The following is a 26,978-nucleotide window of genomic DNA, read 5'->3' on the forward strand; positions in this document are numbered from 1 at the left end:
CGAAGACAAACAAGCTTTAGACCTTCCGGAAGTTTCTCTTTCACCATTCTTTTCATAAAAGAGGTTTAACTGATGAAATGAATGTCTGTGCTATTTTTGATGAGGGGGCATGAGCAAGGACATCACTTGACGATCTATTGGGGTCCTTCCTGACTCTTTAAAACTTTTTTTAAAAAGCTCCATTCTCGACGTTACAAAGCCAATGCTCAGAGTGGACGGGGCAAAATGCGAATCCATCCCATTGCTTGCTCCAAAAATCCAATTCAAATTTAATCCAATTCATGATCCCCACAAGAGAGACAAAGATCCAAGCTGACAGGATAAGACACTGCACCACATCTTGGGCCTGATCTGATTGACACTTGATCTTAGTCCAAAGGCCGAGGAGTCTGACTTAGAGACACAGTGCCCCAAGGGTCTGGGAAGATAATGACTAGACTGATGTATTTTTCGCTGTAAACACACCCAACCTCATTTCACAGACTTTGTCCCCAGTGCAAACAGAGTCCACTAAGTGTCTGGAGAATTTTCATTCTACCTTGAAAAGACGTGCTGGTTAGGTGTATTGGCTGTGCTAAATTCTCCCTCGGTGTACCCGAACAGGCACCGAAGTGTGGCGACTAGGGGATTTTCACAGTAACTTCATTGCAGTGTTAATGTAAGCCTACTTGTGACACTGATACTTTATGATCAGAGTCTCTGCTTTTTAGATATGTTTCTTGTTAATCAGATAATCCACTCTTTTATATTTTTGTTTTTTCCAAATGCCGGGGTTAAGCAGGTTGCTACCTGGCGCAGGCACTGAATAGCTGATGTTCAGTGCTGTAATTTCTCTGATTCTATCTGTCCCACCTCCAAGACTCTGGTTAAGTGCAGTGCTTAATTACACCAGGCATAGTGGGCCACTTAGGAAAGGAAAGCAGCCATGCTACTCACTCTGTCAATGTGTGACTCAACGTGGCTGACTCCTAGCTGTTCCCTGAAGAGGTCTAGCAAGTTGCATCAAACTACTAGAAGGTCCACCACCAGGGATAGCCACCATCATGATATTGGATTCGAACTAAATTGCCATCTCCAGTTAACTGATCTCATCTGTGGGGCAGCAGAGTGGTTAGCATCGCTGTTTCACAGCGACTTGGGTTCAATTCCGGCCTTGGGTCACTGTCCGTGTGGAATCTGCACTTCCTCCCCGTGTCTGCGTGGGTTTCCTCTGGGTGCTCCGCTTTCCTCCCACACTCCAAAGATCTCCCACAATCCAAAGATATGCAGTTTAGGCCTCACTAAATTGCCCCTTAGTGCCCCAGGATATGCAGGTTAGATGGATTAGCCATGGTAAAATGTGTGGGTCTAGAGGGATAGAGTGGGGGAAAGGGCCTGAGTAAGAGTTGGGTGTCTCCTAGAACTCCTACAGTGCAGAAGGAGGCCATTCAGCCCATCGAGCCTCAACCGACAACAATCCCACCCAGGCCTTATCCCCGCAGTCCCATGTATTTACCCAGCTTGTCTTTCTGACACCAAGGGGTAATTTAGCATATCCATTCAACCTAACCCGCACATCTTTGAACTCGATAGACCAAATGGCCGCCTTCTGCACTGTGGGTGTTCTATGATCTATGAATTGGCTAGAGTGAGCGCCTTTGGGTCAGGGATGGAGGTGGAGGGGCGGGGGGGGAGGGGGGAGAAATTATCAATTGAGGTTAACCACCCCACCCCCAGGTCACATGTGAATGCATGCTGGAGGAATGTATTTGCCAGCTGCGGAGCTCACTCCAGTCAGCGTCAGTCCCTTCATGGAAGGAGGGAAGAGAATAGCCTATATTACTAATAATCTACAGAGATAATTGACATGAGGAGCTACCCGTGGTAGTGGAATAGGCAGTGTTGACTAAAATATGAACTGCAACTCCGAGGATCATCTGTGTCAGTGCTAACCTGGGTCTGTTTGGCAGCACTTGGCACTGAGGGAGAGTCACAGTCCGTAACATTTTAATCTTGAGTTTGTCACAGCGCTGTCACCATATCCTGTTGTAAATGGGAATGCATTTAATTTTCAAAAAGTGCTAATTTATGGGCGCCATTATGAGCTCAGCTGTGATTATGATGTTTTTAATTTCCTCTCTCCTCTCCAGCTTTATGTCAGTATCCAGTTTTATTGTGGAGTGACTCCAGGGGCAGTGTTAGGCCATAACTATGTACTTAAACTGCTGATTCACATCAGTCCTGGGCCCGTCACAGCAGGAGGGATGACTTTTATCCAGCTGGACTTTGTCCCAAGGAGAAAAAGCCCTGTTTAGTGCACTAGAGCCCACATGAGAAAGGAGGCCTTCTTCACCCCTAACTTGGCTGCATCTGAACACCGATCGCTTCTCTAACCTTTGCCTCCGGTATCCAATTCTAGAATGACTGGAAAATAAATTCAGGATAGTCAACCAGGAATTTCCAATGCTGGAAACACAAAATGGGTTTGAAAGGGAACATTTGGATCGACGCCTTGGCTGTCCACCTCCTCGGTTCTAATGGAAAAAAAATCTTTCCTTGAGACCGTGACCCTTTTTGTTTCCTCTTTGACCTGCCAGCATTTGGGAAAGTTTTCATAAGTTGCGGCCGAGACAATATTTCACAATCTCAACGCAGATGTTGCCAGCCCATATTCCAGATGTGTTGCTGCTGACTTGGGGCTTGATTCTTGGGATTTTCTTTTTGCCGGTCGAGGCATGTTGTCCAAAGTACGTTACATTCCCCCAAGAGCCCTCTTGCGCAGCCTTCATTAGAATCATAGAATCCCTACAGTGCAGAAGGAGGCCATTCAGCCCATCGAGTCGGCACCGACCACAATCCCACTCAGTCCCTATCCCCATAACCCCATGCGTTTACCCTAGCTAGTCCCCCTGACTGAGGGGCGATTTAACATGGCCAATCAACCTAATCACATCTTTTGGACTGTGGGGGGGAACCGGAGCGCCCGGAGGAAACCCACGCAGACACGGGGGGAACGTGCAAACTCCACACAGACAGTGACCCAAGCCGGGAATCAAACCCCGGGTCCCTGGCGCTGTGAGGCAGCGGTGCTCACCACTGTGTCACCGTGCCGCCCCTGCTCATTCTGCTCCCTCCAGAGCAGTTCAGAGGTCACTGAAAGAAGATTGTCGTCCCAATACCTCCTCCCATAAGAAAACCTCCGTCCGGCCTTGTTGAATTGAGATTTACCGCTGATTACTCCAAAGGACAGGCATCTGGCCAAAAAACCCCTGTTACCTTGTCATTTGGCAATGTGGGGTAATGTGTTGACGCAAATTGAGTTGCAGGAGTGCACATCGACTATGTAGAAATACCTGAGTAGTTCGGCCGGTTAAGGCAAGGAAGAATCTGAACTATTCAGACCAGGAAAGTCCCCGAGATGTCTGGCTTGTGCTCAATTCGCGGCCAAGGTTGTGGCAGAGTTGGTTTAATCGGACTGTATCTCTGGCTTAGCAAAACCGTGCGAAACGCCCAGGGTTCTATCCAGGGTGCGGGTGGGAATAGAATGGGAGTTGGCCATAATTGGAATGGAATTTGGCGTTTATTGGGTTAATCTGTCTACATTTTGGATACGCCCTAATTAGTAAGTGCAAAATAAAGGCTTTTTATAATGGCCTGTATCTGAACAGGCCCAGTCCTGCCTGGTATAGACCCAGCGTGTTTCAGTCTCGCACTGTATGAAGTTACAGTGTGGCATTACAGAGTCTGAATTCTTGCCGACATTCTTGAAGGCTTTGCTCATTTCCTTGGTTGTAGGATCGAGCTTGGTGGATATGCCTGGGCTTGTCTTCCCCCCCACCTAACGCGCTCCTCCCAGACTCTCGCCACCATTCCCGAGTGCCTCGTGGCAATCTTGCCCTTTAGGATCTCCAGAATCTCGTTGACAGCAGGAGGGTCTGAACTTGTCAGTGGGTAAACCACCCCTTGCTAGACCTCATGGTGGGGGAGACGTGAACCAGCTGAATCTAGTTCTGCTGCATCATGTGCCCCCAAGCAGGCGTTGCCCGCTCTGTGAGGTGTGCGCCCCCCCCGCTCTGCGTGGTGTCCACCCGCTCCTGGAAGTGGTGGCACCCGCTTATGGGCTGGCTGAGAAATTTTTTTAAAATGTTAACGGAATTTCTGGACGAAAGTTGGCGCTTCACGCTGGATGACATCATTCTATTCATAGATTTGAATCCCTGGTTCCGGAAGGATGTGCACAGTAACTCCGGCAATCGTTCCAAACTTCCTCAGACTGCACCAGATGTGGGGCAGCACCAGGAAAGTGCTGACTTGTCGTCCTGCCGGAGATGGATGAGGCTCCTTGGGTCGAGGCCAATCCTGGTTCTTCCACTGGTTTCCTTGTCGTGGTTTCTAGACAATCCTACAAACACTGATGGGCTTCCGGGCAAACCAGTATGGCATTGAAAAGCCAGATCTGGACTGGTCGTCCTATTATTCTGTGACAGAGTGCTTCAGGGCTGCTGTTAAATGGGAAACAGCAGCACGTTGGCATTGCGTGGCCAAGTGGGTTTGCTTTTGGCTCTAGGATTGCGCTACCGTGTGCAGTTATCAATTTGCTCCTCGGCTCCTTCACTCGTCTCCCGAAACGTCCATCCAGCTGACACACACGGGCTCTGTTTTCTAAGCGATCCACTCACATTTGTGCCGTCCTTTTATCTTCGGGACTCCCCCATCCCTTCACTCTGGGCGTGTTGCTGTTCCTTTTTTCCCGCTCTGCACTGATTTTGGGCTTTCTGTTTTTTGTTTTCTCTGTTGTGGCCTCTCTCAGCTCCCTCGTTAACCGGGCCACATTCCCCTATCCAGCAGCAGACCTGAGCTGTTGAGCCACCGGTGCTGTTTGCAAAGGCGGGCAATTCACCCGTTTGCTGCAACCAATGCAAGATGTCGCTGACCACAACCCACGAGGGGGGAGGGAATGGTGGGGCATCATTAACAGGGTTGGTTTCAGATCCCAATCTCTCTCCGAATCCCTCAGCCAAAGAGCGAGTGGATAAATATACTGGGCTGATGTTTTACTGAGCCAATCATACCAAGTAGATCTTGGTTTCAATCCCCCCTCTCTGTACTGTTGCAAGGAGCGAGGCCATGAGGTTCAATTCGGAGCCTCTGGATTAGGCAGAGGAAGCTCCTGATCAGTGACCCCCACCCTGCCCTACTGGAAAGAGCAAATGTGAATCGCAGCCCTGTTAGCCATGGGCGCAAATCCCATAATAATAGCCACTAAATCTTGCGAGTGACCCAAAACTGGGATTTGCTCTTCCTTCCCCCCACCCCTCCCCCCTCCGGTTTTGTGCCCAGAAAGGGCGTGAACCTAATTTCCATATATCTTAATACATTAACATATGATTACCAGGCTTGACACCATAACATCTGCTCCCTGTGAGTGCCAATGGATACTGGCATGGAGGGTTGCCCTCTATTTGGGGGAACACCTTCTACATTTGGGAGTGGGGGGGGAGTATGCCCCATATCCATTGTGGATGGGGGGAACTGTTGGTTAGTGGGAGAGGAGTGGCCCCAATGTCCTTTGGTGGGGGGAGGAGGAGGAGAGGGGGGTAGCCCTTCACTTAAACTTTGAGATCGGGACGCCCGATCTCAGAATTCCAGCGTTGTTGGTGTGTTTAGGCCCCGTCCCTCCAGCTGGCTGTGTGATCCTCGCTCGACCTCTAGGCCCCGCCCCTCCAGCTGCCTGTGTGATCCTCGCTCGACCTCTAGGCCCCGCCCCTCCAGCTGGCTGTGTGATCCTCGCTCGACCTCTAGGCCCCGCCCCTCCAGCTGGCTGTGTGATCCTCGCCAGCTCTCTAGGCCCCGCCCCTCCAGCTGGCTGTGTGATCCTCGCCAGCTCTCTAGGCCCCGCCCCTCCAGCTGGCTGTGATCCTCGCTCGACCTCTAGGCCCCGCCCCTCCAGCTGGCTGTGTGATCCTCGCTAGCACTCTAGGCCCCGCCCCTCCATTGGGCTGTGTGATCCTCGCTAGCACTCTAGGCCCCGCCCCTCCAGCTGGCTGTGCGATCCTCGCCAACACTCTAGGCCCCGCCCCTCCAGCTGGCTGTGTGATCCTTGCCAGCTCTCTAGGCCCCGCCCCTCCAGCTGGCTGTGTGATCCTCGCCAGCTCTCTAGGCCCCGCCCCTCCAGCTGGCTGTGTGATCCTCGCCAGCTCTCTAGGCCCCGCCCCTCCAGCTGGCTGTGTGATCCTCGCTAGCACTCTAGGCCCCGCCCCTCCATTGGGCTGTGTGATCCTCGCTCGACCTCTAGGCCCCGCCCCTCCAGCTGGCTGTGTGATCCTCGCCAGCTCTCTAGGCCCCGCCCCTCCAGCTGGCTGTGTGATCCTCGCTCGACCTCTAGGCCCCGCCCCTCCAGCTGGCTGTGTGATCCTCGCTCGACCTCTAGGCCCCGCCCCTCCAGCTGGCTGTGTGATCCTCGCTCGACCTCTAGGCCCCGCCCCTCCAGCTGGCTGTGTGATCCTCGCCACCTCTCTAGGCCCCGCCCCTCCAGCTGGCTGTGTGATCCTTGCCAACACTCTGCAATGTGATCAGGCGAGAAAAGGCATCTGCGAAGCCGGCAAGTTCCATCCAGCTTTTCCCGCCTGATCCAACACTCTGTAATTTTGGGATGATTCCGCTCGGGGTTCGCGTGAAGCCACATGTGATTCAATAGCTTAACTGCCGAGGCTAACCTTTGAAACTTGGCCACTTGTGGGAACCACCTGAGGCTAGTTGGCACCTGTGCGATGTGTGTCGGAGAAGCTCGGTGGTATTGGTGCTGGGTGGGGCAGTGCAATGAACAGTGTTATATTGGGCTGCTGTTTTGTTTGTTTGCCTCCCTCCCATTTGCGTCGGCAGCTTCGGCTGGTGTGAACTTTGGCCGGCGCAAATACCTTTGAGTATCTCTGGGAAAAGGATTGCAGGTCGGTTTGTACCTTGCCCCCTGTGACGTTGCCACGAGGGCTGGCTGAATTGTTATACTTCTACGGCTGGGCAGCACCTTTCATCAGGCTCTCCGTGTACTGATAGCTGCCTGTCCAATCGCGCTGATCACCACCCTCATTTTCCAGGTCATATCCTTCTCTGTAAATGCTCCAGTCTGATTGTTGAGGCCTCATTGTCCCTGAGGGACTGATGCATTTGTGTTTGTGTTGCTAGTTAATTGGAGGATCACACAGAACGGAAGTGTTGCCAGGCCGGTGCTGACAGCTTACTCCTAATGACGAGTCATTATCCCTTCCTAAAGCCCTGTGCACCCAATGTGATAAAACCCTGGGCTTTCAACTTCCTTTCAACTCCATTCACTTACAGAAAGGTTAAGAGCTGTGACCTCTCTCTGTCTAGCTGCTCTCTCTCGCTCCCTAGATCAGCCCCAGTCAGTCGCAATGTATTTGCAATGAGTTGCGGGCACTATCACTGCGACCATCTCGGAAAAGACGTTGCTGCTTCTCATCTGCTATGAAACACCTACTTCAAAACCTTTAACGATGAAACCCACCCAACGTGACCTTGGCTGCCTTTGAATTACTCGCTCTGTAAAGCCGACAGACCAGATCTCACTCAGAAACCTACCAACACATATCTCGATGCAAGATTTCCATTCATTTAAAACTAAAAATTCCAAAGTCCAGTTGTGGGTTTCCTTAATAAAATAAACAGCATTGCTTCGGGAATTGACTTCCAAGCCTGTTGTCTTCCTGAGTTTGTTGAATGTTTTTGTGCATAAAAGATGAATAGAAATGATCTGAGGTCTTTGATCTGCTTGCCTTTGTCTGAAATTCCCTCCTGGTCCTGCCTCCCTTTCCCTCAGCCACTCACTCAACCTCCTCATGCCCTCAGGTCCTTTAACCCTGGGCTCCCCCACCACCGGAGGCCAAACCTTCAGTTATCGTAACCTTGCTTTCTTGATCTGCTCTGGCATACATGTAACTCCAGATAATGTTATTGACTTTATTCATTCGTCGGACCATGGGGCGTTGCTAGCAAGCCAACATTTATTGCCCATTCCTAGTTGCCCGAGGACAGTTGAGAGTCAACCACATTGCTGTGGCTCTGGAGTCACATGTAGGCCAGACCGGGTAAGGACGTTAGTGAACCAGATGGGTTTTTCCGACAGTCGACAGTGGTTTCATGGTCATCAGTAGATTCTTAATTCCAGATTTTTAAAATTGAATTCAAATTCCACCATTTGCCATGGATTCAAACCTGGGTCCCCTGAACATTGGGTGAGTTTCTGGATTCATAGCCTAGCGATAATACCACTGGGCCTCTCATTAATCAGCCATACTTTCCATAAATCTGGCCTCCATGTGACTCCAGGCCCACAGCTCTTAACTGCCCTCCTGAAATGGCCTAACATTTCACTCAGTTCAAAGGCTATTTGTGGATGGGCAATAAATGCTGACCAGCCAGTGTCACCCACATCCCATGAATGAATAAAAAAAACTGTTCTATATTAACTCCAATGCGAATCCAGCTCAGATTTACATGCAAGCGCCGCTATTAGGGTTTCATTGCACATGATCCGCATTGACTGTGTCACAGGTACCTGAAGGACTGACACCCAATCTGAGCTTCCTTGTCACCAAGCTTCATCTTTCTATCCTTTTCCTTTTTGGAACAGGATTGGGAATGCTTGCAGAGTCAACGATGTTGGGTTCAGCAGGTTTGGAACTGCCACACAGCATTTGTAAGCAGGGCAGCCCATTGCGCAGTGAAGGTCATTGTGTTATATATCCTTGGTATGTTGGCAGGGACACATAACCGATTAAGAAAGGGAACAGCTGGGCTGTGTGTTTACATTCTGGTACTGATTTACAGACCTGTCGTTTGATGTAAAAATCACAATGCGCCATTTCCCCCACCCAGGAAATGCCAGAATGAAGAAATCACCTCCGTGTAACTGCAAGAAAGCTGTGGTTAGCCCTTCCTGCACCGCAAACAGCCCTATTCAAAGCTACATGCCCTCTAACTGCAACCATCCTCCTCTTGCCTGTTCTCCTAAATCTCCCGGTGACGTGTCACGCGCTCAACCTCGACATGTCCTTTCCATTGCTCAGCTTTGTGGTTCTGTCAAACGTGGCAGATGCATTTCCCAGATTGACTCCTCACCTTTCCCAATCTGTCACCTCTGGAATTTCCGGGGGATTTATCCCTGCACCCTGAGGGCACCCTGCTCCTTCAGACCATCTTAACACCACAAGCTTGAAAAGTCAAGGTGGGTAGATGAGAAATATTCAGTCACAACTTCTTCCAGCCCAGCCTCCATTAGATTCAAATCATGGTCACAGACTGGGCTCGCCACCAGTTCTTTCATGTTCGCCCGGTCACTGCCTCGGGCTTCATTAGACAATTTGCAGCATCAGCATCTTGGCCCCAAGCGCAGTTTCTGGCCCTACCCTGCCTTCACCACGACAACCGCTAACTCTCCCAACCCTAGGATCATGTCTGCTGGTCACTTCCACCACGGACTCTGCCAGAAATGGGCGTGTTGTTAGGAGTTTGCCCCATTATGTATTGCTGGTGGGAGCCCCAATCGATTGTGGGTGTATTTCTGGTTCCAGGCTATTGTGGATTGAACAGTTGCAACCCAGGCCAGAGGGACATTTGAAGATCCCTGAACACTTTTCAATTCAGCCTCCCAACAACCCCTATGTCTGTACTGCTGACTAAGAGGCGTCCAGTCATAATCCCACGGATGGTAGCTTCGCACCATTGGCTCCTCAGCCAAGCACATACACCAAATGTCCGAACCTGCGGTTCCTCTCGTACTGAGCAGGATTACTATTGCAACAACACTTTGTAATCATCAGTAGGGTAAAACTAACCTGTCTCACGACGGTCTAAACCCAGCTCACGTTGACCCGTGTATTGGTATGCAGCGAAGAGTATTGTTTCTTGTGCTGTATAGACAAAGCATACTGTTCATAGCGTACATAGAGGATAAGGAAAGGAGAGGGTGCAGAATGTAGTGTTACAGTCATAGCTAGGGTGTCGAGAAAGATCAACTTATTGCAAGTTTCAAAAGCCTGATGGCAGCAGGGAAGAAACTGTTCTTGAGTCAGTTGGTAAGTGTTCTCAGACTTTTGTATCTTTTTCCCGGCGGAAGAAGGTGGAAGAGAGAATGTCCGGGGTGTGTGGGGTTCTTAATTATGCTGGCTGCTTTTCCGAGGCAGCGGGAAGTGTAGACAGAGTCAATGGATGGGAGGTTGGTTTGAGTGAAGGACTGGCCATTTTACCGGCAGCAGCCAATGAACAGACTGCTGCATGTACAGTTAAGATGTCATCCCCCTCTTCACATCTGGCAAGGAAGGTCTCTTCCCAGTGGGTGCACCAGTCTCCAAGGATTCCTGACTATCTATAAGGTGTAGGACTCTGACTATAAGACTCAGTGTAAAGACCTTGCACTGTGGCTTCATGCGGAGTGGATCTGGGAAGATCCTTTAGAAGACTGAGTAGACTCTCCAAGGCCAGTTTCTGGCTGAGATCAAGTGTGGGATCAAGTCTGGGGTCAGGGACAATGCCTCTGCGTGTCAGTTTGGATCTAGTATGTCCCTGTTGTGGGGACCATGAATTGGATTCGATTTGAATTGGTTTTTGGAGCAAACAAGGAGATGGGTTAAGGGCTTTCTTTGTCCACTCTGCGCAGAGGCTTTGTAACTCTGAGAAAGGAATAACATTTTTTTAAAATGAAAGGCCAATATCAGACACGTCCCGCTCCGGATTTGTTTTCCAGCTGTTCCACTGCTGGATGGAATTCCAGCCCCAGTGTGACTCGTACAGGGAAGAAGCCCATTTAGCTTTTTTTCTCAGTATAATTCCGTTTGGATTTAGAAGCGTATTCCTTCAGGGCAGCCTCTGAGCTGTCCAGTGGGGATGTGAAGCTGCAATTGTCCCAAACCCTTAAACAACATTTCTGCTCCCAACTGCAAACAGTGACCTCGAAGAACAAACTGAGATATTCTTAGAATTCCTGCTCTCCAAGAGAGATTAGAACGATGGATCTCTGTCTTGCATGCGTGGGAATTAGGAGTGCTTTTGAACTGTGTCAACATGTGTGTCCTGACCAGGCAGCAATGTACCCTGCAAGCACCAAAGAGCGCAGTTACTTCAGTTCCATTAGAAACCATAGAAATATCATGATGCAGAAAGAGGCCATTCAGCCCATTGTGCCTCTGCTAGCCAATATAGAGCAAAAAGAACAACAGAGAATGCTGGAAAATCTCAGCAGGTCTGACAGCATCTGTGGAGAGAGTTGGCCAGCACTAGGGCATTGGTCTGGTAGACAAATCCCCCGACCATGCAAGCCTCCCCCACCTCTTTTCTTTCTCATCATAGTATAGTATCTCCACAGTGCAGAAGCAAGACATTCAACCCATTGAGTCTGCACCAACTCATCAACAAAGCATCTTACCCAGGCTCTATCCCCATAGCCCCATGTATTTACCCCACTAATCTCCCTAACCTAAACATCTTGGGACACCTAAGGGGCAATTTAGCACGGCCAAACCACCTAACCTGCACATCTTTGGAGTGTGGGAGGAAACCGGAGCACCCGGAGGAAACCCACGCAGACACGGGGAGAATGTGCAAACTCCACACAGACAGTGACCCGAGGCCGGAATTGAACCCGGGTCCCTGGCGCTGTGAGGCAGCAGTGTTAATCCACCCTAATTTTGCTGAGGACACTAATGGATTATGGCTCCCTGCCCACCTGATAGTGGCCATTCTCCATGTATGAGGGGTCTCTGCGGGGGTTAGGAGAGCAGTGTTCCCATGTCTAATGTCCTTGGGTGATGTCCATGCATGTACAATTGGCCAGCTGAGATTGAGATTCTGTGCGGGCGACAGTCCTTCCCTGAAGGACAATTGTTTACATCCCTCTGGCTGCCACCCACTGATTCAGGAAAAAGATGAGGCATTGTACCTGAGACTTCCTGGTTTTCCTGCCTCAGCGCTACTCATTTCGGGGCTCATAACGTAGCATTGATGCATCACAGCGCCGGGGACCCGGGTTCAATTCCGGCCTTGGGTGACTGTGTGGAGTTTGCACATTCCCCTCCATGTCTGTGTGGGTTCCCTTCGAGTGCTCCGGTTTCCTCCAACACTCCAAAATGTATGGGTTAGGTTGATTGGCCATGCTAAATTGCCCCTTCGTGTCGGGGGACTAGCTAGGATAAATCCATGGGGTTACGGGGATAGGGCCTGAGTGGGATTGTCGCTGTTGCAGACTCAATGGGCCGAATGGCCTCCTTCTGCTGCAGTGTAGGCATTCGATGACAGAGAATGTCTTTTAAGCAGTGATTTTCTTTTTAAAATTTAGATTTGCTTTGGGTGCTTTACATTCCCAAGGGTGCTGTGGATACAATCTCCGCTGCTGTGCGCTGGCCTCTGCTGCTAGCCCCAGACACATGGAGGATATCCCCACATCCTTGGGAACTTTCTCCTCTTTTGTGGGGGGAGGATGCGGTGGAATAGTGGAACTCTCCCTGAAAAAGAGACGGTTTCATTTTGCAATGAAGACACAAATTTATTCGTGGGTCACCGGTGTCATCATGTGATCTAAACCCTTTTCCATTCATGAAATACCATGTGCTTCAGGATGTGCTCCAAGCCACGGGAATCGGGATAGATACAGGACCAACGTTAATCCCTTAACAACCAGCAGCCTGTAAGGGGCCTGGCTTGCCTTTTGTGCTGGCGATGAACAGAGAGAATGGTTGGGCATTCCGACTGAACCCAGCGTGCATCAGTTTTACTCCTGCCCAGATAGACATTCCTATTCTATTAACTGCAAGCCTGGCTGAATATGAGCTCTGAGCACAATGCAAACACAAAGCAGCCTCGCCCACCCCCTGCTCTCCCTGGGTCCCGGCAATAAAACACTTGAGTCATTTGAGGTCCCTTGCTATTTGGGAAGCTGTCTAACAACATTATTAAGCAGAACATCAATGTCAACGCGAGTCCCGTCAGTGAATGTCCCCTGGAATGGAGAAGAAAAATGAGAGAGTCGCTCTCAACCAGACTCAACCTTTGATTCTGCTGATGATTAATGAATTGGGCAGTGCGCACGGTTTTGAGAGATGAGCTATTCTTACTTGCCTCTAACTTGCTGAATGGGGGGGAAGGGAGGGGAGGGGAGGGGGGGGGAGGGGGGGGTGGTGGTAAAAGCAAATTACTGCGGTTGCTGGAATCTGCAACCAAAAGAGAAAATGCTGGAAAATCTCAGCAGGTCTGGCAGCACCTGTAAGGAGAGAAAAGAGCTGACGTTTCGAGTCCAGGTGACCCTTTGTCAAAGCAAAAAGGCGTAGAAAGTGGGAGATATTTATACTGCAGGGGGAGGGAATGAAAGATGAGTCATAGCCACAGAAACCAGGGGAAAGGCTGCTAATGGCAGCCCATAGAGAGAATAGAAGACGTGAATGGCCAAACGGCAGAGAAGCTGAAATGAGAGGTTAAACTGTGACAGATGAAGATGAGGGGTATTATGGAGGTGTTTAGACAAATGCCGTGTGTTTATGGTCCGATACCCAATCATTCCAGGTCATCTTTCATGGTTTTGCAATAGCTGTGTTTCATTTCATAATGTGAAAGGTTCTATACTGGTTCAGCAGTACCCTCTGTGTGTGAACATCGTAGGTTCAGCTCCCCCCTCTAGGGATCTGAAGGGCGGCACAGTGGTTAGCACTGCCGCCTCACAGCGCCACGGACCCGGGTTCGATTCCCGGCTTGGGTCAGTGGCTGTGCGGAGTCTGCACGTTCTCCCCATGTCTGCGTGGGTTTCCTCCGGGTGCTCCGGTTCCCTCCCACAGTCTGAAAGACGTGCTGGTTAGGGTGCATTGGCCATGCTAAATTCTCGCTCAGTGTACCCGAACAGGCGCCGGAGAGTGGCGACTGGGAGATTGCGGTGTTATGTAAGCCTACTTTGTGACACTAATAAATAAACTTAACACAGAATCAACACTGATCTTTTGCGGCAGTGTCTGAGGGTAGCATTGCGATGCTGGGTATGCTCTTTCGAGGAGCCATTCAACCTCTTGCGGAAGTGAAAGATCCCACTTGGAGTCATTCAAAGAAGAGGGGTGGGGTTTGCCCCATTGTCCCGACCGATATCTCTCCCTCCGTCAACATTTGTAAAATAGATGATTTGGTTATTATCGCTCTTTTTTGGGATCATGCTTTGTGCTATAATGTTTCTTGCCTTAACGAATGAAGTACCTTTGAAATTCCATTATGTGTGGGGGTGAATGTATATCCTGAGGGTGGGACTGGTGCTATATGAATGCGCATATTTATTTCCTTCCCCCACAAATAGAAGCTTCATAGAATCCCTACAGTGCAGAAGGAGACCATTCGGCCCATCGAGCCTGCACCGACGACAATCCCACGCAGGCCCTATCCCCATAACCCCACGTATTTACTCTGCTAACCCCCCTGACACTACGGGTCAATCTAGCATGGGCAATCCACCTAATCTGCACGCCTTTGGACAGTGGGAGGAAACCTACGCAGACACGGGGAGAATGTGCAAAACTCCACGCAGACAGTGACCCGAGGCCAGAATTGAACCCGGGTTCCCGGAGCTGTGAGGCCGCAGTGCTAACCCACTGTGCCACCGTGCCGCCTGGCTCTCATTATGTAAATACAAAACAGCATTGAAGCTGTTTAGGTTGGTGATTTGCAATGTGCGTCGTTCGGGTATGAAGGCTTTTTCTTTGTGCGTTTGCGTGACAGCCCACTGCTCTGAGTTGATGGCTAGCAGCACTAATGGAAATTTCAGGCAGCCTCCTGAAGATGGAGAGCGATCACCGTCTCAGATTACAAATGGTCAGTTCCAAGCAATAAGTGAACAAAACATCTGGGAGCTTATCAAGTGGCCATGAGCAGACTGATACTGTGTGCGGTCCTGGGGAGAGGCTTTTCTGTTTTCTGTTGCTGTGCTCTGAGGGTTAATTAATGAGCCAGCTAAGTCTCCCTGTTGGCTGGTTGCTGGAGAGATGGAATGAACACGACAGTTGGGGTGAGAATGCCAGAGGTCGTGTGAAGCGCCCTTGTTCCCCCACCCCCTCCCCATCTTATTCTTCAGCCTTTATGTCTGTCTTGGGAAATGTTTTCTCTCTTTTTGGGTGAGTGGATGGGATCGGCAGACCCTGGCCCGCCAAGGTCAGCTGTCCTGCGCCGTGTGCACAGAGGGACTGTTGTACTGCCTCGTACAGACTCAGCCTCCAGCTCTGAACCCACTCTGTGTAACCAACAGGAGGTGGCTGTTTGCTCGGAGCAGTTGTCCCCCCCCAGCTGTTGGGTACGCATTTGAGGAGAGATACCAGGAATTCCGCCCCAAAGTGGGAGAAGCAGCCTCCGGACTGAGACTCAGGGCAGCACGATCCGTACCTGCTGACGCCTTTCAATGGAGTGACAGGCTGACGGTTACAATAGGCCGATTGTCAGGCGGTGGACATTCTGTTTACACAAGTTAAATTGAAATCCAACCCAACTGCTCAGGCCCTCTCGACTGTAGAGACATCCTAGACTGTCCGTCATGCAGTAACCCATCTAATTTGTGCTCTCTACCTCGCTCCCGAGTGTAAAGTCAGTGCTTATGGGATTTGGCGGGCTCTTAGAATTGGCAATTTCCACCTTGTGGAATGGTGCTAACCTCACAAAGTGGATTCATCAGCTTCATTCAGGCTGCTGGGAACTTCCTGAGGATGAAACCCGTTATCCCAGCAATCCACTCGAGTGAGAACTGATTTTGATTTGATTTATTATTGCCACATGTATTAATATACAGTGAAAAGTATTGTTTCTTGTGCGCTATACAGACAAAGCATACCGCTCACAGAGAAGGAAACGAGAGAGTGCAGAATGTAGTGTTACAGTCATAGCTAGGGTGTAGAGAAAGATCAACTTAATGCAAAGCAAGTCCATTCAAAAGTCTAGACGGCAGCAGGGAAGAAGCTGTTCTTGAGTCGGTTGGTACATGACCTCAGACTTTTGTATCTTTTTTCCCGACGGAAGAAGGTGGAAGAGAGAATGTCCGGGTGTGTGGGGTCCTTAATTATGTTGGTTGCTTTTCCAAGGCAGCGGGAAGTGTAGACAGAGTCAATGGATGGGAGGTTGGTTTGCGTGATGGATTGGGCTACATTCACGACCTTTTGTAGTTCCTTGCGTTCTTGGGCAGATACCAAGCAGAAGGAGGCCATTTGGCCCATCGTATCCCATGCTGGCTCTCTGCAAGAGCAGCTTTGCTAATCCTCCAGCCTTGCTCTTTCCCCATTGAGCTGCAAACTTCTTCGGATTGATGATTCAATCCCCTTGTGAAAGCTGCAATTGAATCTGCCTCCATCACACACTCGGGCAGTGCATTCCGGATCGTAATCCCTGCAGGTTACTCCCCCTCATCTTGTCCTTCGTTCTTTTGTTTGGTTAAGTTTGGTGTCCTCTGCATCCTTGACCCTTCCACGAATGGGAACGGTTTTTCCCCCCCATCTACTCTGCCTGGACCCCTTGAGATTTTGGATAGCCCTCCATAAATCCTCTCTCAACCTTCTCTTCTCTAAGAAGAACAATCCCAGCTTCTCCAATCTCTATCCACAGAACTGAAGTGCCTGATCCCAGGAACAAATTGATGCGAGTCTTTTCTGCAAGCTCTCTAATGCTCCTCTCTATAAAGTGAGTTTAAAGTATAGTATTGCCGGTGCAAACCCGATGGGCTGAAGGGACCTTTCTGCACTGAACGACTCTATAAATACTCCATAACATGGTCCGGGCGGGAAACTCATCGGTAGCCAAACAAGGGGTGGCACAGTGGTTAGCACCGCTGCCTCACAGTGCCAGGGACCCGGGTTCGATTCCCGGCTTGGGTCACTGTCTGTGCGGAGTCTGCAAGTTCTCCCCATGTCTGCGTGGGTTTCCTCCCACAGTCCGAAAGATATGCTGGTTAGGGTGCATTGGCCGTGCTAAATTCTCCCTCCGTGTATCCGAACAGGCGCTGGGGTGTGGCAACTAGGGGATTTTCACAGTAATTTCATTGCGGTGTTAATATAAACCTACTTGTGACACTGATAAATAAGAAAAGAATCTCAATTGACCCTTTCTGTTACCCGTGTTGGCAACTGTAATTGAGTTATCAGTGACTGTAGCACCAACCTCCCAGCAAACCAGGTATTAAAGCAGCTCAGAAGACGTGTCACGCAGACTCCAAGCGTTAGCTCTGTTTTTGGTGCTACAGATGCTGCCAGACGTGCTGAGGTTTTCCGGTATTTTCTGTTTTTATTTCAAATATTAAAGCAGCTCTGTTTTTGGCCCCCTCCAGTTTGATGTTGCTTCACCTGTTCGAGCAGTGATTCCTGGTAAACTTTTGAATAAAGGGCTTTTTGCTTGACAGGTCAGCTAACTGCAGACTCACAGCCGCTGCCGCCTTGAGCTCCGGTTGATAGTGTAAACAAGGCCAGCCTCCAGATGGAACTGTAAATCCGTGAAAACTTGTGTTTATCCTGTCTGGGGCTCTGTTATAACAGCAGAATGTGTCGCCTGCGGCGATCAGCTCCTCAGTCAATGTAAGGCAGCTCTCTTGAAGTGCAATGGCCTAGTGGTATTATCGCCAGACTATTAATCCAGAAACCCGGCTAATGTTCTGGGGACCCGGGTTCGAATCCCGCCACAGCAGATGGTGGAATATGAATTCAATTTTTAAAAAATCTGGAATTAAGAATCTACTGTTGACCATGAAACCATTCTCGATTGTTGGAAAAATCCAACTGGGTTCACTAATGTCCTTTTAAGGAAGGAAATCTTACCGTCCTTACTTGGTTTGGCTTACATGTGACTCAGCAATGTGGTTGACTCGCAACTACGGTGGCACAGTGGTTGGCACTGCTGCCTCACAGCGCCAGGGACTCGCGTTTGATTCCCGGCTTGGGTCACTGTCTGTGCAGAGTCAGCATGTTCTGCCTGTGTCTGTGTGGGTTTCCTCCGGGTGTTCCAGTTTCCTCCCACAGCCCAAGGATGTGCTGGTTAGGTGGATTGGCCATGCTAAATTGACCCTTAATGTCAGGGGAACTAGCTAGGGTAAATACATGGGGTTATGGGAATAGGGCCTGGGTGGGATTGTTGTCGGTGCAGACTCGATGGGCCGAATGGCACTGTAGGATTCTATGATAAAGTGGTAAATGCGGGGTCACTTTTAACATTTAAGAAAAACTTGGACGGGTTCATGGATGAGAGGGGTGTGGAGGGATATGGTCCAAGTGCAGGTCAGTGGGACTAGGCATAAAATGGTTCGGCACAGACAAGAAGGGCCAAAAGGCCTGTTTCTGAGCTGTAATTTTCTATGGTTCTATGATTCTGCCCTACAAGGGCAACTAGGGATGGGTAATAAATGCTGGCCAGCCAGCAATGCCAATGGCTCACGAATGAATAAAAAAAATGGTGGTAGCCCCAGATTAAAGCAGTGCTCTGAATTTGACTAAATTAACCAATGGCAGACTTTGTTACTAAAATGGCCTCACAGTTGATCAGCCTGGCAATATGAAGAATAGGCACTTGTGGGAGCTATCAAAAACGGGTGGGAGGGTGGCTGCTGGAAGGGTGGGAACAAAGGAACGTGTGGCGCTGATATTAAATATTGCTGCGAGATGCAGTCAGAGACTGGGACGTTGACAGCTCCGTGTGTGAAGATCCTCTTAAGCTGTTCTTGATGTATCTTGCTTTGACCGACCCTGTACTAAATGGTGGATCTGCCTTTCAGAGTGCAAGGAGGGGTTCTTCAAATCGGAGGCCAGCAACAACCCCTGCGTGAAATGTCCTGCCCACACTCAGCCCTCTGAAGCAGGCTCCACGTCATGTCCATGCGAGGAAGGTTTCTACCGAGCCCCCAGCGACCAAGCCACCTCCGCGTGTTCTCGTGAGTATGCGTGTCTTGTACATGTAATGGTTTTTGTTATATTCTGGGGTACCAGTGTGGGCACTATGCGATGATGGCTGACTGTTCACACAACTTCTCTCTTGCTGAGTGAGCCTCCAATGCGGTGATTGATGTCTCGATTGTGTTTAATCCTCAGGGGCACCGTCCGTACCAGAGGCTCTCACTGCTGCTGCTGTGGGCTCCATGGTTGTGTTGAGGTGGAGGCCACCCAGTGACACCGGGGGCCGCGCTGACATCACCTACAGCGTGGTTTGCGAGCGCTGCGCCTGGGACACGGGCAGCTGCAAGCCCTGTGAGGCTGGTGTCCGCTTCACCCGCCAGTTCCCCTGCACGGAGACCACGGTGAGTGTGCTGGAGCTGGAGCCACACACCAACTACACCTTCAAGGTTGAAGCGAGGAACGGGGTGTCCGACCAGAGCTTTACCCGCAGTGTCGCCAGCATCGTTGCCTTCGTTAACGAGATAGGTAAGTGGTCAACTGCACGGCAATGTGAGGCAGCTTTCCGAGTGGGCGCGGGTACCAATCAGAGTCAGAAATGTTGACTGTTGGTGCTCGATGGGCCAAATGGCCTCCTTCTGCACTGTAGGGATTCTATGATCCTCCAGAGTTGTTGTCGTTCCCCCCTCCCCTCCACTGAGGGTGCTGATAGAATCAGAGAATCCCTACAGTGCAGAAGGAGGCCATTTGGCCCATCGAGCCTAATACCGGCAACAATTCCACCCAGGCCCTATCCAAGTAACTCCATGTATTTACCCTGCTATCCCCCTCACACTAAGGGACAATTTAACAAGGCCAATCAGCCTAACCTAGTCACGGGCCTCTTCCTGTACTGTTCCTCTAGCAACAGCTGGACACTAACTCGTGTCCAATTCCAGATTCTCAGCCAAGGCCAATTCCATTTTATACATGAGGACCCCCCCGCCCAACTTCCCCCCCCCAGTCCGGGGCACTTGAGTTGTGATCGGGAGTGGGGAACTGGCTGCTTTTTTTTTTCTTATCCATTGGAAAGGGTGCAGAAGAGATTTACCAGGATGTTGCCTGGTTTGGAGGATATGGACTATGAAGAAAGGTTGAACAAACTTGGATTGTTTTCGTCGGAGGATGAGGGGGGAACCTGATAGAGGTTTACAAGATTATGACAGGCTTGGATAGAGTGGATAGTCAGAGTCTTTTTCCCAGGGTCAAAGGGTCAATTACTCGGGGGCATAGAGTGAGAGGGGGAAAGAGATGTAAGGGGCAAGTTTTTCACAGAGGGTGGTGAATGCTTGGAACGCGCTTCCAGAGGAGATGATGGAAGTAGGTTCTGTACTAATGTTCAACAGGCATCTGGATTGATATATGAAAAGGCAGGGAATAGAGGGAAATGGACCACGTAGAGGCAAGAAAATATTAGATTAAAAAGGCATCTGTGTCAGCACAGACTTGGTGGGCCGAAGGGCCTGTTCCTGTGCTGTGCTGTTCGTTGTTCTTTCTCCAGTCCAGAGGTGCTGAGGCCAATGGACCTGCTGAAACGACTCTTTATTTTATTTGAAACGTACTAAGGATTGAAGCGGGAACCTCTGGTTTAGCATTCCACAAGAATTCAGTGTGTCTTAAATGAATAGCTCCATTCCCCTCTTCACAACCCCTTGAATTCCTACGATTAAATTGGTAAGATCATATGCAATAGAAACAAGAGTAGGCCACTCGAGCCTGCTTCAACCTGATCGTGGCTTATCTTCTGCCTCGGCCTACCTTCCCGTACTATCCTTGTATCCCTCGGTACGGTCGAGTATCTTCAATCCAAATCCCTTGGGGCTGCATTTCGGATTTCCGACCATTCCAGTTTTCTCCCACCACGCACAGGCTGAGGCCTACTTGCGTTACAATGGCTGAAGCCTAGGCCAGCTGTAGTCTGAAGTAAATTTAAACTTAATGGCCAGAAAAGGAAGATGTCACTCTGAAGTAATAACCATCGGGTGTGGTTGGTGAGGTTCATGTCGACTTGAATCACCGAATTCCCATGGCAAAGGTTGATGAGGTTCAAGAAAGGTGCGGGTTTTAACATGTTCTGTTTTTATGAATAACGCATACTTGCCTCGTACCCAAAATCCTCTCAGAATCACAGAATGCTATAGTGCAGAAGAGGCCCTTCGGCCCATTGAGTCTGCACCAACACAGGCCCTGACCTGCCCACCTAATCCCACGTGCCAGCACTTGGCCCATAGCCCTGAATGTTATGACATGCCATGCACTCATCCAGGTACTTTTTAAAGGATGTGAGGCATCCCGCCTCCACCACCCTCCCAGGCAGCGCGTTCCAGACCGTCACCACCCTCTGGGTAAAAAGGTTTTTCCTCAAATCCCTCCCACCCCTCACTTTTAACTGGTGTCCCCTCGTAACTGACCCTTCAACTAAGGGGAACAGCTGCTCCCTGTCCACGCCCCTCTCACTTGCTATAAGAAGATTGATCAATCCAGTGCCCCGCTGCGGTGGAAAGGAGCAAAGGGGCTGCAGCTCAAGGAGGCTGAAACTCCGCCTAGTTCCGCACTCAGTAATGTTTGCCATCCTGTTTAACGTGCAGAATACAGCAATGTAACGCAGTTTATTTGCAATGTGATCTAATTTGGAGAGAGATTGGAAAATTAAGAGCTCATCCAGATCCCTTTAGGTACTGGAGAAGCTGTGAGACTACCAGAGGAGTAGAAATGGGAACTGTTCTACAGTGCTGTATGCCAACAAAAAGAAACAACACTGGGATGTCTGCCCTGCTTTTACCATTGCAATGTTGATATCCCAGTAACCCAAACTCCTGTGTGTTGGGGTCTGAATAACTTCATCTCTTTTCATACCAGTTGACTTTAATCAATGAGTATTATGGTAGCCATTCCCTTTAGACTGGATTTAAACTCAATGCCACATTTGGCACAGTGGTTAGCACTGCTGCTTCACAGCGTCAGGGACTTGGGTTCGATTCCTGGCTTGGGTCACTGTCTGTGTGGAGTCTGCACATTCTCCCCGTGTCTGCGTGGGTTTCCTCCGGGTGCTCCGGTTTCCTCCCACAGTCTGAAAGACATGCTGGTTAGGTGCATTGGCCATGCTAAATTCTCCCTCAGTGTACCCGAGCAGGAATGTGGCAACTGGGGGATTTTCACAGTAACTTCATTTCAGTGTTAACGTCAGCCTACCTGTGACACTAATAAATAAACTTATTTAGCTGATAACTTTCACATCCCAGGATGTCCCAGAGTGTATCATGGCCAATTCATTATTGTTAACGTGTAGCCACTGCAATATAGGTAAATGTGGCAGCCAATTGATAGATAGCCATGTCCCATAACCAGCAAGTGAAATGAGTAGGCGTTGTTCAGCTCTGTCGCTCTGGTTGAAGAGGGAATGTTGGCCAGGGCAGTGTCAAAGTTGTGGAGTGATGGAAAAGATGGCAAGTTGTCTTTGGCATTGTGTTTGTGGGTGCGGATGGTGCCCGGGTCAGGTAATTTGGGCAGCGGTCAATGCATTTCACAACCACCTCTCAGCATCGCAGCTGGAGTGTCTGCTGGCGTTTGGATTGCCAGTGTTTAGCTCTTGGGTGTGGTCTGCAATGTTAACTGCTGTACCATCCAGTCCAATCTGGATACTTATTTATTACAAATCCTGTTCACATCCAGCCAGGTCACTTCACATTGCACACGACCCAATTCGAGCAAAGCTTTGGTTTAAAGTACTCAAAACTACTCGGTTGATTTAGCTCAAACTGAACTTGCACGGTGGTTAGCGCTGCTGCCTCACAGCGCCAGGAACCCAGGTTCAACTCCAGCCTCGGATCACTGTCTGCGTGGAGTTTGCACATTCTCCCCGTGTCTGCGTGGGTTTCCTCCGGTTTCCTCCCACAGTCCAAAGATGTGCGGGTTAGGCTGATTGGCCATGTTAAATTGCCCCTTAGTGTCAGGGAGATTAGCAGGGTAAATAGTGGTGTTACAGCGATAGGGCCAGGGTGGGATTGCTGTCGGTGCAGGCTCGATGGGCCAAATGGCCTCCTACATTGTAGGGATTCTCTGATTCTTTGATGCCTGGAGTATGGTCCTGTACTGGCAACCGTCCAACCGAGACACTTGTATAACAACACTGACCTCCTCTTTCTCCCTCTCACAGAGCCTCCCAAGATCACCTCGATACTTATGGAGAAACGGGAGAAGTCCAGCCTTACTCTATCCTGGAGTGTTCCCAAGAGACAGATGAGTGGCGTTTCGGGTTACGAACTCATGTACAGCAAGAAGGTGAGAATTTGACCCATTTCAGTTCAGTGGGTGCTGTTACTCCCTGCGCCTTGTCTCTGTCCTCTTCCCCCATTCATGAAAAACCCTTTGGGTGTGGTTTAACCTCACAGCTGTCACTCTGCTTCTCGGCACAGAATCCCGGCAATTACCATCACCTTTTCTGTAATTCCTGTCTCGAGATGTTCAAGGAGCTGTCGTTCTTTGTGACATATTTGCCATTGGTTGTGTCTTCCATACAGGCCTGCCCAAAAGAGCTATCTTCCCCTGATTGTCCTTCTATCCTGAAAGTGCTGATCTACTGAGGCACAGATCCCCAGATACCCTTCAATACCTCACCTAACTCAACGTGGCTCTACCGTAACATGCCACTACTCCCAAAAAGGGCAGCACAGACTCCGAGTCATAGCATCCTATGGACCTACCTTGCATTAAGTTGATCTTTCTCTAAACCCTAGCTATGACTGTAACACTACATTCTGCACTCTCTTGTTTCCTTCTCTATGTACGGAATGCTTTGTCTGTATGGCGCGCAAGAAACTATACTTTTCACTGTATGCTAATACTTGTGACAATAATAAATCAAATCAAAAATCCCTGCTGTGCAGAAGAGGCCATTTAGCCCATCGAGTCTGCACCAACTCTCTGACAAAGTATCTTGCCCATGCCCTCTCCCCGGCCTTATCCCTGTAATCCCACACATGGTTAATACCATCTAACCTACACATCTAAGGGGCAATTTGGCATGGCCGATCCACCTAACCTGCACATCTTTGGACTTTGGGAGGAAACTGGAGAACCGGAACTTTAAACTGAATTGATCCTTAGTGTCCAAAGATGTGTAGGATAGGGGGCATTAGTGGGGTGAATAAGTTAAAGTTTATTTATTAATGTCACAAGTAGGCTTATGTTAACACTGCAATGAAGTTACTATGAAAATCCCCTAGTGGCCACACTCTGGTGCCTGTTCGGGTACACTGAGGGAGAATTTAGCATAGCCAATCTTTGGACAAAAAGGTGCAATTTAGCACGGCCAATGCGCCTAACCAGCACGTCTTTCGGACTGTGGGAGGAAACCGGAGCACCCGGAGGAAACCCACGCAGACAAAGGGATAAGGTGCAAACTCCACACAGACAGTGACCCAAGCCGGGAATCGAACCCGGGTCCCTGGCGCTGTGAAGCAGCAGTGCTAACCACTGAGCCACCATGCTGCCCAATGCATAGGGTTACGGGGATGGGGTGGGGGGGGGGATCTGGTGAGATGCTGAATCGGTGCAGATTCAATGGGCCAAATGGTCTTTTTCTGCACTGTAAGGATTCTATGATTCCATGGTGATGGTTCTCATGCATATCTAACATTCAGCTGACCAAAGGAATTTCACACCAGTGGATGCATTTAAAACAAGTGAACTGAAACCAGTCTGCGGTTTAATTAAGGGAGTGAACAGGCGAGTGAGGGTGTTGGACTTCAGACAGCTGCAAGGTTGTGTAGTGGGTAATAAGTGTAACATCCTGAAACACAGATACTGTTACATATATCTGAGAACCAGTCCGACTAATCCCTCGTTGAGATGAGTGAGAAACACCCAGTTCAATCCCTCGAGGTGTTAAGTGGAAACTGACAGGTTGTCAGTGGGAATTAGTGGAATCGCAGGCCTCCGCTCCGTTCCATATCCTGTAGGAAGGGAATTCGTTTCGTGAAATTCTTTCTCCAAAATTACCTTGCTATAAAAAAAACCCCTGATTTTGAGCGTTTCTCTGTCTTGCACACCAGAAATTCCCAGGAGTTTGAGAAACAGCACGGATCAGGGAGGCAGTGGAGTACGGTATTGTCGCTGGACTATTAATGCAGAGACCTAGGGTGATGCTCTGGGGACCCAGGTTCGAAACCCACCACTGCAGATGGTGAAATTTGACTTCAATAAAAATCTGGAATTGCAAGTCTACTGGTGACCATGAAACCATTGTCGTAAAAACCCATCTGGCTCACGAATGTCCTTTAGGGAAGGGAAACGGCCATCTTTACCCGGTCTGGCCTACATGTGACTCCAGAGCCACAGCAATGCGGTTGACTCTGAAATGGAGGGCAGTTAGGGATGGGCAATAAATGCTGGCCCAGTCAGCGATGCCCACATCGCATGATTAAATAAAGTGAAAGGATGCCGTCAGTATTCTGTAATTTGATTTCTGTGTCTGTGCCCTGTTTGAGAACAGAGACCACTCCATCTGACGAAGGAGCATTGCTCCGAAAGCTTATGGTATTTGCTACCAAATAAACCTGTTGGACTTTAACCTGGTGGTTTCCTGTGCCAGCATCTAACTCCTTAAAATAATCGGGAAGATCTCCCACTCTGTTCCCTGATCTGTGCTGAATAAACTGATGTGGAGATGCCGGTGTTGGACTGGGGTAAACACAGTAAGAAGTCTCACAACACCAGGTTAAAGTCCAACCATTATTTTGTAAATTGAGTTCGTGTCTTTCTATGCCCTGTTTGTGAACAGAACTCCCACCCACCTGATGAAGGGGCAGCGCTCCGAAAGCCAGTGGCTTTTGCTACCAAATAAACCTGTTGGACTTTAACCTGGTGTTGTGAGACTTCTTACTGAATAAACTGGTCAGGAAGGGGTTGGTGAGGATGCACGCTGTGCAAATAGCTCAACCATGTTCACTGTTTGGATTCGTGCGGGAAGAATGGCCATTGAGGTGAAGGCGATCCAATCCCATTCCAGATTCCCGAGTGTATCTCCATCTTGAACAAAAGGAATTCTCTGCCCGCTGCACATTGCAACATCAAATTCACAACCACTGCAGTAACTGGTGATGAGTTGAAAAGGCTTTGCTTTTGTGCCTTATGACGCGAACCCTTTTGTTCTCTCGTGAATGACAAAAGCTGTGTCGTTCTCCTGTTTAACATGCATGTATTCCTTGTGCTTGATTCCTGGGCACATTGAAAGGTTTACATAATAATGAGACACCCTGAGAGCGGTGTGATTTACCCCCCCCCTTCACTCCCCCTTTATCTGATTGTGGCCATTCACTGCTCCAAAGAGATCATTACTGCCTCTTAATCACCAGGATGCCATTGCTATGCAGAACAAGAGAAACCACAAAAAGGAGAAGGTTAATTCTCTTCACTTTAGTTCACATTCTGTTGAGAGCAACACCACTCCCCCCTCCTCCTCCCCCATGACCCCCAAGAGACTGGGGTCAACCCCATTGCCTTGATAATCAGAGCTGCTGTTTTACAGGTCCTTTCTCTCCATGTTTCTCGGCCTGTAGGTGGATCAGCAGAGCTACACGGTGCTGCGATCTGACAATAACTTCGTGAAGGTTTCAAACTTGCAGCCTGGAACGGTGTACGTTTTCCGCGTGCAGGCACTGACGCCCGAAGGAGCTGGATTTTACAGCGAGACGTACGAGTTCCTGACCCTTCCCGATAAAGGTAAAGTCTCGTCAATGTACTCCCGGATTGTCCTTTTCCTCTTTTAGTACGTTTGTAAATCCGTCTCTCTTTTCAAGAGACGAGGGATGTGAACACGGATATGGGTCTGCCGTCACGCAAGAGAGCGGTTTCATGGGGGCATGTTTGTCAGACGTTAAACTCCCAAACCCAGAAAAGATGTGTGGGTTAGGCGGATTGGCCGTGTTAAATTGCCCCTTGCTGTCAGCGGGACTGACGGGGTAAATGCGTGGGGTTAATGGGGATGGGGCTTGGGTGGGATTGTTATCAGTGCAGGCTCGATGGGCCGAATGAATCATAGAATCCCTACAGTGCAGAAGGAGGCCATTTGGC

General features: G+C 49.6%; 1 protein-coding gene across 1 annotated transcript in view; it reads left to right on the top strand.

Annotated features, from left to right (window-relative positions):
- The window catches only part of epha2b (eph receptor A2 b), a 69,014-nt gene that overhangs the window by 23,746 nt on the left and 18,290 nt on the right, over positions 1-26,978 (top strand). The window contains exons 4-7 of the mRNA XM_078238966.1: positions 18,752-18,907; positions 19,065-19,394; positions 23,062-23,186; positions 26,465-26,627. Coding sequence (XP_078095092.1) covers positions 18,752-18,907; positions 19,065-19,394; positions 23,062-23,186; positions 26,465-26,627 — 774 coding nt within the window. The remainder of the gene's footprint in view (positions 1-18,751; positions 18,908-19,064; positions 19,395-23,061; positions 23,187-26,464; positions 26,628-26,978) is intronic.

This window comes from Mustelus asterias, chromosome 22, assembly GCF_964213995.1.
Source record: "Mustelus asterias chromosome 22, sMusAst1.hap1.1, whole genome shotgun sequence".
NCBI classification, from domain to species: Eukaryota; Metazoa; Chordata; class Chondrichthyes; order Carcharhiniformes; family Triakidae; genus Mustelus; species Mustelus asterias.